Genomic DNA, 16,385 nt, shown 5'->3' with positions numbered 1-16,385 from the left:
CTATTGTGGTTAAAGAAATCAAGTAGGAAGTGGGTTGGAAGCTCAGTAAAAAGCCAGTAGCGTGTATATGACCTCATGGTTCCTCCCAGTGAGACAAGAAGCTATAGTAGAGTTTTAGCAGGGAATGCTAAGTATGCATATATTTTATATATTTTAATTTTTAAATCCTAAGTAGACCTGGCTGGTCTAAACGTGTGGCATTCCTCCTGTCTCTGCCTCCTAAATACTGGGGTTACAGGCAATGAGGTACATGGCATCATGCCCAGCTAAGCACCCTTTTAATAAGCGAGTTAATCCCCACACTCTGGAGGTGATAGGAGACTTGCTGAGAGACCGAGATCAATGTGAGTTCTAGGCCAGACTAGACAACGGTGTGAGTCATTGTCTCAAAACACCTGACCAAGAAGAGGAGGAAAAAGAAGGAAGAAGAAGAAGAAGAAAGAAGAAGAAGAAAGAAGAAGAAGAAAGAAGAAGAAGAAGAAGAAGAAGAAGAAGAAGAAGAAGAAGAAGAAGAAGAAGAAGAAGAAGAAGAAAATTTATAATTTTCCTATATTTTTCCTTCATGCATGAAGATTTTATTTTGATTAATTCACATCTACCTCTCACTCCCCTCTCTAACTCCTCCTGGGTCCTTCCCCCTTCTCTATTGTGTCCTTCCTCTTCTCTCTATAAATGTTTGAATATGTAACCCAAGTGAGTCCGTGTAGCATTGCTGCATACTCATGGGTGTAGGGCTGTCCACTGTAGCCTGGCCTGGGCCTGAAGAAGGCTCACTTGCTCCCCCTGCAAGTGCTGTGGCTTCTGGACTAGGATTGGGCCTTGTGGGTCCCCGGTATCCATGCTTGAGTATTGACTGGCTTGATCTTGTGTGGGCAGATGTTGCTGTTGAGAGTTCATGAGTGCAAGTGCCTGCTGCTCCAGAAGACAGTCTCTGGCTCTTCCAGCCTGTCCCCTCATCTGGGATGCTCTCTGAATCTTGGATGAGAGGATATAACACAAATATATTCCTTTCACCAAGATTAGAGTCTATGGGAAGAGAAAGGTAGGTGGTGGGCTGGTGTGATGACAATCCTGGATTTGTTCAGACGTGTTGGAACACTTTCCCAGCACCTAGGAAGTCCACTCAGTGAGTTTGCAGATGACGGGGAAGTCCCAGCTCCAGAAAGAGATGTGGAACTTGTCATTGGTATTTAATATTATGTGACTACATGGCATCACTTCAGGTGCAATTGGAGAAGAGTGTGAATGGAGGGGAGATGTGGGGCTGTCCCCCCAGGCACTCTGGCATTAAGAAGCAGAAGAAAGAGCCAGCAGAGGAGGCTGTGACACTCCATCCATACACAGATGTATGACAGGATCCACACTGTCCCTAGGTCATGGCCTACATGGTTGAATCTGGTGATCAGGGTAGACTGAAGAGTCTATACACCAAGAAAACCTGGGTGTAGAGCCTTACATACCTCCATCTGGTGTCTTACTGTGTTATCCAAGCTGGCCTCCAACTTGTGCATTGGGGAAGCCCCTCAAGAGTGTGACTTCAGACATCGGCTACCATGCCTGGCTCAGCAACACCTTGCTGTTGGAAATTTAGTAAATAAGTGGCCCTTTTAAGGAATTAAAGCTAAAAATAATTGAACCAGTGACTATCTACCCTCCTTCATATCACCTTCTGCCTTGGAAGTTTAAAGATCACGCCTCATTTTTGTGGCTGTGCTTTATGTTGTGAAAAATGACGATTTATTGGGTTTTAAATGTAAGACTTTTATATTTGTGGCCAGAGAGATGGATCAGCAGGGAAACATGTTTGCCTCAGAAGCTGTGAACCCAAGTTGAAATCTCTAGAATCACCCCACCCCCACCCCCCAGTGGCATGTAGCATGAAGGTTCCTACAGGGAAATGGGCGGCAGACAGGAACTCACAGGGAAGCTGACAGGCAAACTATCCTGAACAGTGGAGAAGCAGCAGAACATCTGTCTCTAATAAGGTGGAACATGAAAGTGGACGCCAGATGTTGTCTTCGGACCTCTCCACACACACTGGCACATGCAAGCATTGTATACAGTTTTTATTGGAAATAACTAATATGCAAGGGTCACAAGAAGAATGGGAGAAAGGACTGGAGACACATTTATTATACTTCTTAAACAGCATTTCCAGTCATCTTCATTATAATGCACAAGATTCCTGTCGTAGCTCAAAATGAGGAAAGGTTTCCATTGTTCAAACACTTCTTAAGAATGTAGACATATGCATTTCATTTATAATAGAAAACAAGTGTAAATGTACCTTAAGAATATAAAGGATTAGTAAACAGCTCAGATGTAGAAAGCTCGCTTCTTTGAGAAAGGTTTAACAAAATATATTGTTCAACTGAACACTAAACTTCCTAGCAAATGGTTTTATACTCAGCACACTGAAAAACTCTGGGATTCGGTTACACTGTTTTACCTCATAGAAACTGCATGAATCCCTGTAACCCTACATGAATCATTGTATAGGCTTAAAGAATGACAATAAATTAAAGCCCTCTTGTCCCAACAAGACACCTCTCAAACTGTGTCTTTGTCACCTCCTTTATAGTTTAGACAGTTTGAACAGATTTAAGCGTGTTGCTAGGCAACTAGCTCCTGAAGCATAACGGATTTCCTTCAGCATCCCAGCCCACTCTTTTTTATCATCTTCATACCTGATGGAAGAAAAGACAAAAAACAATAAACAGCCTTTAATGAGAGAGTTTTGTACATTTGTTTGTGTTTAGTATAAAAATAGGATCTTGGGGGGGGGGAGTCCCACTGCTTCCTGCCCAAAGTGCCTGCTTAGTAAATAGCTCTTGAATTGGAATTAACTATTGTATTGGAACTGGGCTGTCCAGAGGTGGACAGCTGAGCCGTTCATCACCCACCCTGGGACTGGTGAAGATTGCTGGTGATGTCAGGGGAAGCAGACTCTTAAGAGGGAGAAGTCAGGAAACTGGACTCAGCCTGCAGTTTCAATAGTGCCTATCTGCTAGTGCCTCGTGCGGCGTCTGATGCAGTACTGACTCTAAAATGTTCCCCTTTCCCTCTGTTCTTTGAGGACTGCTTTTAGACTATGCCCTTGCCGCTCATTAAGAACCAACTGGGGTCTTTGTATTTGAATACTCAAAATTACAAAGGTAAAATTTCCATTGTCTTAAAATGTGTGCTTGGGACTGGAGAGATGGCTCAGTGGTTAAGAGCACTTGCTGTTCTTCCGAAGGTCCTGAGTTCAAATCCCAGCAACCACATGGTGGCTCACAACCATCTGTAATGAGATCTGATGCCCTCTTCTGGTGCATCTGAAGACAGCTACAGTGTACTTAGATATAATAATAAATAAATCTTAAAATAAATAAAAATAAATAATTCTTTTAAAAAATGTGTGCTTGATATCTGACTGTAATTTCAGGTCTCCTGGCCTGTATATAATGAGTTGGAGGCCAGCCTGGGATATTGGATGAGATCCTGTCTCAAAATACAACGGGGATTTATTTTGCACATCACAGTAGAAGGGTTGAGAGGTTTAGAGTGTGGTCTGACATGTAACCTGGGGCTGAGGATTTAAAAAAAAAAAACAAGCCTCAGAAAGTACTGTGATACAACTTGAGGATTATCACTTTAGATCTTACCCCAAAGTTAGAAAACAACAGAGTCATACAAATTAGCATTGCCATTACTAAGCAAGACAGGGATGCAGTGCCCTACCCCAAACCCTAATCTAGTGGTTTTCAAGTTCTTCTGCACATGTAAAAGCATTTGGGAGATCGGTCAAGTCTCCAAAGCCCAGCCCACAGCCCAACCCAGCTAACCCCATCAGCAAGGGTAGGCAAGGGGCCCTGTCGTGATCCCACCGTGCTGGCAAGTTTGGGAACACAGACAGGAAGATGAGTCCCAGGCAGGGGATCCCCTCTGAGGTTTCCGTAGCCACGAGAAGAGGTTCGTTCAGCAGAAACCCCTGCACTTTTCACTTTCCTTTTCCTTACTGCCTGCTGCTTCCTCTTGCTGGGGCAGCACAGACTACATCAGAATCTCGTGGCTCATGTGAAGGTCAGTTAGTTGTGGGCACGGTTTCTTCCCATCTGTGTTTCTCAAATTCATCTGCACACCTGATCGCCTGAGGTTTTAGGAAATTGTGCTGCTCGGGTCTCATCTCCAGAATCTGGGCCTAATCAGTCTGTGTGTGAAGGCCTGGCTCTGGTGTAGTTTAGAGGTGTCACAGGGGATTGCTGTGCAGTCAGAGTTCATTACCTACTCACCCTTGCACCTGTTCTCCACAACCTCTAATGGTTCCATTATTCATTCTGATTCTGTTAAGCCCAATATTTTTGTATGTCACCCTCTTGCCGATTCGATTCTAGCCTTCATGGTACTTGTAAATTTCTAGGGGTTGTTTTGTTTTGTTTTTAACTTTTTTGAGGGAAAGAGAAATTCCAATGAACTATGTTTTATAGTCTCGTTTCCCTCAACACAACTACTTATTACAACATAAGGATTTTTTAAAAGCTTGTGTGTGTGTATTGTATATGTGTGGGGGATTAAATTATAGAGCTCCAGGTGCCCTGTGCCCTGCCATGAACCGTCTACCTATCAAGAAGTATCGAGCCCTGCGGCTCAGCAGCAGGGAAGAAGCGTCTGCAAGTTTGGGTCCAGAACGAATAACATTCACTGTTTGGTCTCAGGGGCGATGCCCTGCTATCACTGATTGGCCATAAATGAAATGTGCCAATGAATCAAGTAGGAATCTTGTTAAAATTCCACCTCTGATTCAGGAGCTCTGAGGAGGGGCCTGGGATCCTGCGGCTTCAGGCAGCCCCAAGGGATGCTAATGCGGCAGCTGTTCTATAAGCCATACTCTGGGGAGCCGGGCATCAGCCCGTCTGAGAACACGCCACTCCAAGACCTCCAGCCGTGGCAGCGGGGCTGGTTGAAGCTGATGGGGGGAGCATGAGAGGGGCTGTTTCTAGCCGTGGGCAGCATGGGCTCACTTAGGCACCCAAGAGTCCCCTCCTCTAAGTCACATGTCAAGCACAGTGCCTGGGTAGCAGCAAGCATTCATTCTAAGTATCCTGTCGAGACCTATCAGTCACCAGAGGCTCTGAACAAGACCGTGGTCTCCAAATGGAACTTATGCTCCTGTGACCTCCAGGACATATTTACTGTATCTGACACTATGGTAAAAGTGTTCCCTGCCCTTTAAAAAACATTCTTGGACTAAAATAGTTCAGTTGAGTAACCACTGTGGACTTGGGAGAATTGCCCCACAGCTGTCGGGTGGTAAAATGGATAGCCACTTTCACTTCTTCTTCTTCTTTTTTTTTTAAGCATTCACTGCCAGTCCTGGTGGTGCACACCTTTAATCCCAGTGCTCTACTCAGGAGGCAGAGGCTGATGGGTCTCTTGAATTTGAGCCCAAACTAGTCTTAAAAAAAAAAAAAGAGAAAGAAAGAAAAAAAACTGAAAAAAAAAACATTTACTAATCAAACCATCAGACAATTGGAAGAATAAATTATACTTAATGAGCTCATGTAAAACTCAAAAGGCTAAATATTTCTTCGGTGCTGTGGTTTATTTTTTTTTAATAATTTAAAAATGATGATTTTTTAAAAATGTGCATTGGTGTTTGCCTGCATGTATGTCTGTGTGAGTGTGTTAGATCCTCTGGAGCTGGAGTCACAGACAGGTGTGAGTGCCAGGGAGGTGCCCCAAGACCTCTGGAAGAACAGGCAGCGCTCTTAACCACTGAGCCATCTCTCCAGCCCCCAAGGGCTGTGTTTCCTTAGGAAAGGAACTGAGGGGAAATACAGTACTCTGCCGTACTGGGTGGCTGGAGCATTATACGCTTAAAGCTAGAACTGGGCAGAAAAGCTTAACTCTCCTAACTCATTGTACAATTAAAGAAACCTGTCTAGGGCTGGGGCGGTGGCTCAGCAGTCAAGACCACTGGCTGGTTTTCCAGAGGACCCAGGTTTGATTCCCAGAATCCACATGATGACTCACGGATGTCTGTAACTCGGGTGCCCTCTTCTGGCCTCTAAATGCATCTGGCCTCTAGATGCAGGCAAAACATCCATATACATAAAATAACATTTAAAAAACTAAAATAACAAAAAAGAAACCAGTCTGGATGACTTCTTTCTTCAGTCTCACAGCCAATCACAAACACTTGGTCAGCAAGTCGCGAATCTGAAAGTTCAGTTAGACTTGGAGTGTGTAGCTTACCACTGAGACATATCGTGTGTGATGGGAAAATCTGGCTTATTTACTACAATATTGCTTATCAATTATCTGATTTAATACTTGTTTAAAGAATTAGGCAAACTGGGTATGGTGGCACATGCCTGTGATCCCCGTACTCTAGGAGGCAGAGGCAGGTGGATTTCTGAGTTCGAGGCCAGCCTGTTCTACAGAGTGAGTTCCAGGACAGCCAGGCAGCCAGGGCTACACAGAGAAACCCTGTCTTGAAAAAACCAAAAAAAAAAAAAAAAAAAAAAAAAAAAAAAAAAAAAAAGAAAAGAAAAGAAAAAAAAAAAGAAAAAGAGGACAACTTACTTCCATATGTCATTGACTTCAGTGGGTGCGAACTCTTTAGATTCCAGCTGAATCATTGCAAAGCCACCAATGGCGTACAGGGATCCCGCCAGGCTGACCAGGCTAATGGAACTTCTTTCTTGGGGAAATTCCGTCATCACTTCCCATCTATATATTTTATTGAAAAAAATTCAGTCAACAATAAATGCACAGAAACACACCATTTTGATGTAATTTTGTTATTTTTAAAGGATGTGTGTGCATGTGTGTGTGTGTGTCTGTATGCGTGTATAAAACTAGAAACACAGAGGGTTTATAGTTTTGTGTGATGGTTTACACGTCTTTATTTTAGGCAGGGTTTTGCTACAAGGCTCTGGCTGGCCTGGAACTCATTGATCTGCCTGCCTCTGCCTATGGCTGTCAGTCAAAATCATGCCCCACCCTCCGAGTCCTACAGATTTAAGCTTTTTTTTTTTTTTTTTTTTTTTTTTTTTACATTGGAGCATTTACTCTTACTATCCAGTCTTCAAGAACATCATTTTAAATAATCATTTAAATCTAGTTTTGTAAAAATGTCTTGTGATTTGCAGATAGTAAATTATTTTGTAATCATATACATTTGGTTTCTTAAAAAAGTAATAACACTTCTCTAATTTATCATTGCTAAGGCAATGAATATGCTATTGTACATATGCTACAGGTATAATGTATTAAACACAATATATATGTGAATGTATAAAACATATGTACTCACCTAGGTATGTTAGTTTAAAAATTTACAAAGATCAACTTCATACAAAAATATTAGTCAAGTATTTTTTCACATTAATCCAATAAAAACAAAAGTTAAAAAAGATAAGGAATGTATAAAGCATTTATAGTGTATGAGTGCTAGCTGTTAACAGGTAGAAATCTTATAAATTTTGTTTGTTTTTTGAGGCAGTATTTCTGTGTGGACCAGGCTGGCTGTGAACTCAGAAATCTGCCTGCTTCTGCCTCTCAAATTCTGGGATTAAAAGTGTGCACCACCACACTGACCAAAAAACAAACAATCCTCCTCCCTAAAAAACAAAACAAAACAAAACAAAAACCCTTTTAATTCTTAAACGACCAGTTCCTAAGACATGCATATCCATCTAAGTTTATACAGTTTTTCAGAGGTAATAATGACTTTCCTAAATGACTAGATGTATACAGTTAGTGCAGAGTCAGGCAGACAATGTATCAACATTAACTCATGAGTCGCACATTCCTAATGGCAAGGCATGGGGAGTGGGAAATACTTCCCCTTTAACCTCAGGTTCTCTGGCTACCCGCCCTCCCCGCCCCCACCCCCACCCCTCCCCGGAGCCTGAGAAAGTGTAGTTGCTACCCAAATACAACAACTAAGTGTACAGGATTCACGTGCAAAGCAACTCACTTGTTGGTTTTGAGGTCAAAGGCTTCAACTGAAGCTGAAAGACCATCTTCAGTGACACCTCCTGCGATCACAATTTTGCCTTTATGGATTGCCACTCCAAACATAGAACGAGGGGTTTTCATTGGAGCCAGATCCTTCCAGTCTCCTTTCTTGGGGTTGTATATAAACACCCTATTCGTACACTTTCTGTGAACATAAAAAGAAAATAAATCTTCTTTTAGAACTTTTTTTTGGTGAAAGCTGCTTTAATAATTCCGTTCTGTTTGTGATGGAGTACATCACACTTTATTTAAAGTAACCTGGAACTGCTTGGGACCAGGGATAGAGCTTAGTGACAGAGTGCTGGCGAAGCCTGTGTGAGTCTCTGTGTTCAAACACTAAAAGATGTTTTTCTCAGTGAGGCCAACCCTGTCCAAATAAGATCCTATATTAAAAAACCATTATGCCCGTAGATTATATAAGAAATCATGTAGGCTGATTAATGATTACATGCTAAATGCCAGCAGAAACATGTAGACTCATTGAATTATTCTCAGGTTGGACCCTAGGGATTCTTACAGTTTTCCATAACTGATCAATAGTCCTGAATCCCAATAGTAACCAGCTTGGTAATGCTGACAAGCAAAAACTCTTTTTCAGAATAGTTTTTTTCTTAATATGAAAAAATGTCATATAAACATTTCCTTTATGATTGGACTACGGCAAGGAAGGTCTTGAGAGCAGAATGGAAAGTCATATTCACTAGGGCACTTTATTATGTCCCCTCGGCCCCTACCCCCATATCTGGGATTGGACTGTCATAGTCAGAAAGTGCTCTTGAGTTACACCCTCAGCCCCAGGCCCCTACTTTATGCTAAAGATTTATTTCAGAGTTCTTTCTTCCTTCCTTCCTTCCTTCCTTCCTTCCTTCCTTCCTTCCTTCCTTCCTTCCTTCCTTTCTTTCTTTATTTATTATGTACAGTGTTCTATCTGCATGTACACCTGCAGGCCAGAAGAGGGCACCAGATCTCATTAAAGACGGTTGTGAGCCACCATGTGGTTACTGGTGATTGAACTCAGGACCTCTGGAAGAGCAGCCAGTGCTCTTAACCTCTGAGCCATCTCTCCAGCCCTGTTTCAACGTTCGTGTCTTGGACATTTGCTAGGCAATGCTGTCCAGGAACTAAGATTCTCAAGATTAAAATATTATTTCTGGTAGACATGAATGCTTCTTATTGATGTATTGGTTTTTCTGGCTTCTAATGTTATCTGAAGGAAACGATTTAAATCATTCCAGAATTCCAATGTTCTCAGTATCATAACAGACTTAACAGAGATTGTTTATTCCATTTACTCAGAGGAAAAAAAATCCGAATTAAGAGTGCATTTACTATGTCCGTTCTTAAGTATTCATTTGATGGAAAAAACAAAGATTAAGAAAGGGATTTCATTTCAGGATATACCATCTTTGAATATGGAGAGAGAGAATAAAAAGAATCATTGCTTGTTCAGTTGCATTTTCTGTGGTGTATTTTTTAAATCATTTTCGTTGAATAAAATTAATTAGCTCCAGAATACAGAGTTCTATACTTGACATAGAAGTTTATATTTGACGTTCTTCCTGCTACACCTGAATACTTTGGAGTTTTGTTGTTTGTTTAGAGATAGAGTCTCGCTGTGTTGTCTAGGTGGTCTGGAAATCCTGGGATCAGCTGATTCTCTGGCCTTAGCCTGGGACTGTGGGTGCATGCTACTGTGCCCAACTGGACCCTTATAATTCATAATTTTATTCCCTTTCCATGATTGGACAGCTCTATTAATAATTAGCCTGGACAAATGATAACCAATAAGGCATATTTCTCTAGGATGGGAGACTTCACACTGAAAATGAAAGGTTGCCATTTGATAGATGGGATGCCGGCGTAACTGACCTCAGGAGCACTCTGAGATGTAAGATCTGTCCTCACTACAGATGGCCCAGAACTGTGCATCTCAGTTTTCCTCGTGCAGTTCCTTATGTTGTGGTGAACCCACAACCAAAAAATTATTTTTGTTGCTAATTCATAACTAATTTTACCACTGTTATGAATCATGATGAAATGTCTGTGTTTTCCAATGGTCTTGGGAAACCCCCGTGAAAGGTTGATTGTGGTGACCCACAGACTGAGAACTGCTGGCCTAGGAGCCAAGATGGCTTTCTACGTGAGCTGTACCCTGGTTTTCTCTCAGGGGACTAGCTAGCAGTAGTGAAATGGAGACCTGAGAGGGACTAGACTAAGTCACGACATGTCGCTGGAGAAATGACTGCGCTCCTACAATTACTGTGCTTTTCAGTCTCCAACAGATATAATTCTCTCTTATGCACATAAAGTACAAATCCACATTATTTTCTGTGTACTGTTTGGCTAATGGATATATTTCGACGTTATGTTAAAGAATAGAGTGGAGATTTTTATCCACTGGTGCCTGTCCCTTCAGCCTGGTGACCTGCGTTCAGTCCCTAGATCCCGCATGGCGGAAGGGGCTCATCCTTGTTGTCTTCCGACATCCGCGTGTGTGCTTCAGCCAGTGTCCCCCACCCACATTATATAATAACAAAGCGAAAAATCTAAATGTCAGTCTGCTTATGGTTCATTGAGTAAGAAAGCTTACTGGTCTTTGCCGTAAAATAAAAAGCAGATAAATCAAAGGCCGACTGTGCTCCTAGATGCTGCTCTTCCACTATCTGAACGCATATTGTTGGGGTATTGTGTTCATACGGCAGCGTCTTATGTTCCTCTCTATTTGATCTAGTGACTTTAAAATCTCATTTTTTTTCTTCAAAAATAATTACAATTTCTTCTCACAACTTTTCAAAATTTTATTTGCAGTTTTTATCTGCAAAATATGATGTTAGAGACCCAAGTCCCATTTCAATATGGAGGAGGAGGAGGAGGAGGAGGAAGAAGAAGAAGAAGAAGAAGAAGAAGAAGAAGAAGAAGAAGAAGAAGAAGAAGAAGAAGAAGAAGAAACCCTTGCCATAGCCACTTGTATATAAATCAAAAGGAAACTTTAGGGCACTTACTTGTCATCTGTCTTTCCGCCTAGACAGTATATCATCCCATTATGTGAAATCACATTATGACCATAAACTTTAATAGGAAGATTTTTCACTTCACTCCACTTTGCGGCCCTAAAATTAAATGATAATAGAATTCATGTTCCAGCTGAAAAAATACGAATTAGTTGTAGGCGTGCTTATGGAACAGAAATATTATGGGACTGTTATGTCAACTTACACAGGATCGTAGCATAGCACAGAATCCAGGGAAGCCTCTGTTTGAAGGTCTTTGCCAGCGACCACATAGATTTTGTCTTCTACTTCTCCCAGACCAAAGAGACACCGGGCTGATGGGAGAGGTGGAAGTCCGACCCACTCAGATGCTATGTTATCCAGCTGGAAGAAAAAAATGAGTTAAGGAGATAGGTAGAAACACATTACCAGGTGTAACTAAGAAATTCTCAATATTTCATGTAATGTTTAAAACTTATGGAAATGAATGAAGATCTTGTACGACTGTAATCCTAAAGTATTATATTTTAGCTCAGAATTACTAAAGAGAATGAGACTATCTACTTGGCTTATAAAAATAAAATACTCAAACAAAAGCAAACACAAAACTCCCAAAATGACATCAAGAGAGAGCAGAGACTAAAATAGAATCGTTAGAACCGGGCAGTTTCTTGTCGAATTCTTCTCTGAAGTTGCCTCATTCAGTTTTCCAACAAGGAATCTTAATACTTTTGGGATACTGGGGAAAGACAGTGTGTCTATGGTTGGAGTCACAGTATGCGAATGACCCATGTGTGCTATATTTAACACACTCCCAAAGCCAGCACCCGGGACAGCTGGGCTTGTCCCTCAGTAAACAGACTACTGGGAGGGTGGGCAGTATGCTTTCCCATCTTTTAAACGTGTCTAGGCTCCCTGTGTTTTACTGTTTTGGGTACAGGAAAATACTCATTTCAATACCTGTGTTTTGGGTGGAGTCATTTTAAATATCATCTTTCTGGCTTGTGCTCAGCAGTAGTCTGGCTTGCAGTCAGCCGTACGATGGACCTGCCAGGGTCTCGCTCTGACTAGGGATTCATTTTGGCACCTACTTGCTAAAATTTTAGTATACTCCTCTTTTGCATTTTAGGTCACCACTGCCAAGGAAACTCTTTCTGAGAGGTGCAGCTGTGCCTCTGCATGGCATTTCCAGGTGAAGGGAAATGCATTAACCTCAAAGCCAGTGTAGCCAGGAACGGGAGAGACTGGTGGTGATGTGGAGGGGCTTCTTTGCAAGCCTTTCTGTTTCAGGTCTAGTAGTGTCAGTTAAAGTTCTGAGACCAAACGACACACCAAGATGTGGGGTTAGCTTGTGCACAGGCAGGGTTAGCTTTGCAGATACTTTGTTTCAGCATCTAGATTGTGACCCTAATGTTTTCATTCTTGAAAAAGAATCTTCGGTCAAGAAAGTTATCATGGGACTGAGAGTATGTAGTCCAGCCAGGCTGGGATTACCTATGTAAACCCCTGGGTTTGATTCCTGGCACACCCGTGGGGGGAGGGAATACCAGCTGATAAAGTAGAACCAATGATAAACATTTATGGAAGTCTGACTCTGAAAGGTTCTGTGCAAAATAACTCAGACAAGAAATCTCATTTGTCTTCACGGTTAGGTATGTTTGCCAACTTCACACGGCTTTTAGGTGGTTTCCAATACCATGCCGTCTAATAAATCTATAGGCATTTTGTGGCTTGAGACAGGGTGTCATTATGTGACTTTGGCATTTTTATTTTGAATGGACCAACAGCTACCTCCATCTCAAACCCGAGGGCCCAGTTCCCATACAGACTCTATTCCAGGTGACAGTAGATGGCCAGCCAGCACCTTTGGTGCACGAACTCTCAAGCTGTCTAACCCTTCAAGATCCCACTCTGTTAAAATTAGGGTTCATACTTTGAATACACAAAGGGTGGTCTGCTTACTGTGGTCTAAAACTTGATGAACCCATGAATTCCATGGAGGAGGGGAAATCAACCTTAATAAGGCCTCAAGTTCCCACCGTCTATTTACAGCACATGCCACATGTCAGTTCACTCTGAATTTAATACATCTCACAATGCAGCCAAGCAGAAAAAATACAGAGCCTGAAATTCTCACACAAAGCTCTCTTTTATTATTTCAACTCAGGCATCTTGATCTACACCTGTGCCCTTGGGAAGCAGCAAGGGAAATGCCCTTCCTGTATAACTGTCTCGGGGGCTCCTGCAGCGTCAGGAAATCTCACTTGGAAATCGAGATACAATGAAGATAAAGAAAAGCTGAGGACTTGAAAATAGAGAGAGTGCGGGCTCTGGGTATATTTTTAAAGTGTGTGTGTGTGTGTGTGTGTGTGTGTGTGTGTGTCTGTGTGTGTGTGTGTAGAATTACTGTGTGCTATAACTGTTCCTTGGGTCTATGATTATATTGTCTGACCTGTCTGTCTGTCTGTCTGTGCCTGTCTACCTATCCATTTGATTTTATTTTTTTCACTTCCCAGATATATTTACAGTCTTTTTCGTTGGATTTGCCCTTTCTAAAGTTAATCTGAATTTGAAATTAGGGCTTGAGGAAATGTTTGGGTCACATTCAAGTACTTTTGCTAGTGCCTTTTATGGGAACTTAGACAATTAAGAAACATGATTAGTATATATTATTTTGACTATTTCTCTAACAGAGCAACTTGGTGATGGGCAGAATTTTGTGAATGCATGGTATGTCGTGTATTTTGAGAGCATTCAGTGACTGTGGTATGACATTCTACACTTGCTTATCTCTGGCCTTTCCAGTTTAAGTGCCTGAAAACCCCGGGCCACAATTAGCTATGATCTAAACAAATTCTTACTGATCAAATCACAAGCTGCAAAGCATTGATTGGCAATACTGAAGGTGCAGGTTAAGTCAAAAGGTGACATCTGGGGACACTTGTTTTTTTTTTAAATTTTATGATCCAAAGTGTACAAATTACACAAGAGTTTTCTTTTTCAGTAAAATCTTTTCTATAGCAACAAGAAATAAATGAAAAGCTATTCCCCACAACCTCCGATTAAAAGGAGAAAATCAGACTAAGCCCCCTCCCTTGCAGTGTGTAAGGTATTCGTGGTGCAGACAAATAACTTCGCTTAGAACAACATCCTAAGCTATTTATCAGGTAATAGTGTTAAAGATTATAAAATCAGTCTTTACCCAAACCCTGAGTTTTGAAGGATTATAATGACCATCAGCTACCTATACACCGTTAGGGAGAAAGGGTGGGAAGAAAACATTGAGTAATGACAGTTAGGTGTAAGGACTTCCTTCACCACACCTTTTTATTAAATATGATGTCTAATTATTTCTGCCAACACTCTTAAGTGTCCCAGTGTAAGAGGGCACAGTGGGATGGCCACGTGAACAGTATGTAAGCAGCCCCTCCCCACCAGATAACTCACAAGTTGGTGCCTGTGCTTCCTTACCTGGAAAAAGTACGATTGCAGGGGTTGATCCTTATTCTCTTCGTCCACATACAGTCCCCCGACCACGTAGACCTGATTCTGTTGGGTAACAATACTGGAATGATTTCTGGGGATCTGCTCAGCTAGGGCAGTGAGGTAACACTCATTTTCCATGGGGTCATACGCCACTGCAGCTGTGTCATTGACCAAGAGGATGAGATCTTTGACGAACATTCCATGCCTGGGGATATCATTCAGGTAACCAGGAAGTAAGTCTTCATCCCCGACATCACCGTTCACCTCGACTGTCCCCCCCTTCTCGGCATTTTTGTTGGGTTCCGGAAGTTTGCCTGCAAAGGCGTCTTTTAGAACTTTGATTTTTTTCTGGACTTCTGGGTTGCCTTTAATTATATCGTCTTTCTCGACATGATCTTTGAAATATTTCTCTGCCATAAGGCGAAAACGAATACAGTCAAACACCTCACTAAGATTTTTCGCCCTGTTTTCTTTGTCTGTCCGCACCCATTTCATCACGGCCTCAAATACTACTTCCTCCTTTTCTACGTTGAGGCTGTCATTTGAAATGACGGAGATCAGTTCCTGTGGGGACAGTTGCATGAAGTCCTCTTCCTTACAAATCTGCACAAAGCGATCTGACACAAACTCCCGGGCAGAAATGGCAAGTCTCGGGCAGTCGAGGAGAAGCCCCAATCGTAGGATGGCCAGACAGTTACCGGGAGCCAGTCTTTTCTGAAGATAAGACACGCAGACGGTGAACACCGACGGGATCTGGAAGCGGCTGGACAGGGCGAAGATGTCTTGTACGTTCGCGTCATTGAGATCGATACTGGCAGAGTAGAGATATTTGATGATCAAATCAAGTACAGCAGGATCCACGTTATCTAGCACTACCTCCTTTTTTTTCTCCTCCTCAATTTCAGATAAAAAATACTCACGGAAGTAAGGGCTACAAGCCGACAGTATCAGTCTGTGGCAAGGAAAACTTTTGTCACCTGCTTTTAGGGTGCAATCGATGAATTTTTTCTCTTCCAGGAGATCTTTTAGACCATCCTGAAGAAGGGTGGATTGGTAAAGCCGGAGTTCCTCTGCAAGCTCCCGCTGGGAATCCATTCTTTGAGGGACCTGGGTAAGGAAGGGGACACTGAGGGTCTTCGCTCCTGGTTGCACACAGGTCTAGCTGTAAAAAGGCAGATCACTGTGCCCGGCGCAGCCTGAAGCCTTTGCAATTTAATCCCACCGGCTAAATATAGACACCGGCTCTAACAACGGGAATTTAGGAGAGCTAGTTTGGAAAGGAGTGCTGTTCAGCTGTCTGGGATTGAAAATAACAACTGGAACTTCTGGTCACTAAGGAAACTGTGAAGGCATTCAGGTAAAGCAGAAAGTTGTGAGGCATGGAGAGTCTTGAAACATACGGTGATAAAGGGTGGCCGCGAGAAAATGCTCACTGAACTAACAGGAAAAAAAATGAATCATAAAAATGAGTCACTCCTCTAAAAATGACCTACTGGCAAGCTACTTGGCTGTCTGAATTAATGATGCCAAGGTCAAGAATATGAGGTGAGTTCAGTTCTCATAAGTTATGAGTCCAATGGTTTAAAATAAAAAAAATGTTGCTTCCTACTAAAAGTACATAGAATTTTCTTTTTCAAGTAGAAAATGTAAAGATACTTCTTAGTTTTATATAATCTTTTAAATGATATCTCTGCCATACTTGAAGTAACAAATACAGAGAAACTTAATTTTCTAAAGTATTCTAAATCATCTTTTTTAGGTAGGAAAACTGTAATAACTACTAAATTATCAAATTCATTTACATTCTGTCTTGCTATACAAGGGATATGAAGTGACAATAATACAAAAAAGAAAAAGACAAAAGTTTAAAAAGAATCAAGACCAGAGAAAAACAGTTAAGTC

At 41.8% G+C, this 16,385-nt stretch overlaps 1 protein-coding gene across 1 annotated transcript; it reads right to left on the bottom strand.

The window, feature by feature from the left end:
• Nucleotides 1-2,183: 2,183 nt before the first annotated feature.
• Klhl41 (kelch like family member 41) lies at nucleotides 2,184-15,578 on the bottom strand. Its single transcript, XM_052181154.1, has 6 exons — nucleotides 14,469-15,578; nucleotides 11,224-11,381; nucleotides 11,010-11,117; nucleotides 7,967-8,152; nucleotides 6,568-6,714; nucleotides 2,184-2,687 (listed from the first exon to the last, which is right to left on the bottom strand). Exons 1-6 carry the CDS (start codon nucleotides 15,576-15,578, stop codon nucleotides 2,576-2,578), a joined length of 1,821 nt encoding a protein of 606 aa, XP_052037114.1. The 3' UTR covers nucleotides 2,184-2,575.
• Nucleotides 15,579-16,385: the final 807 nt, after the last annotated feature.

This window comes from Apodemus sylvaticus, chromosome 5 (assembly GCF_947179515.1).
Source record: "Apodemus sylvaticus chromosome 5, mApoSyl1.1, whole genome shotgun sequence".
NCBI classification, from domain to species: Eukaryota; Metazoa; Chordata; class Mammalia; order Rodentia; family Muridae; genus Apodemus; species Apodemus sylvaticus.
Note: the sequence above shows the minus strand (reverse complement) of the source record. Positions and strands in the feature narration are given on the sequence as shown.

What these genes read in the sequence shown, in the direction of transcription:
- Klhl41 (XM_052181154.1), bottom strand. Translation starts at nt 15,578, where the DNA reads ATGGATTCCCAGCGGGAGCTTGCAGAGGAACTCCGGCTTTACCAATCC. An exon ending in TGCAATCGTACTTTTTCCAG is followed by an intron (nt 11,382 to 14,468) that starts GTAAGGAAGCAC and finishes TTTTTCTTCCAG; the next exon opens with CTGGATAACATAGCATCTGA. An exon ending in TTTGACCTCAAAACCAACAA is followed by an intron (nt 6,715 to 7,966) that starts GTGAGTTGCTTT and finishes TAAAATATATAG; the next exon opens with ATGGGAAGTGATGACGGAAT.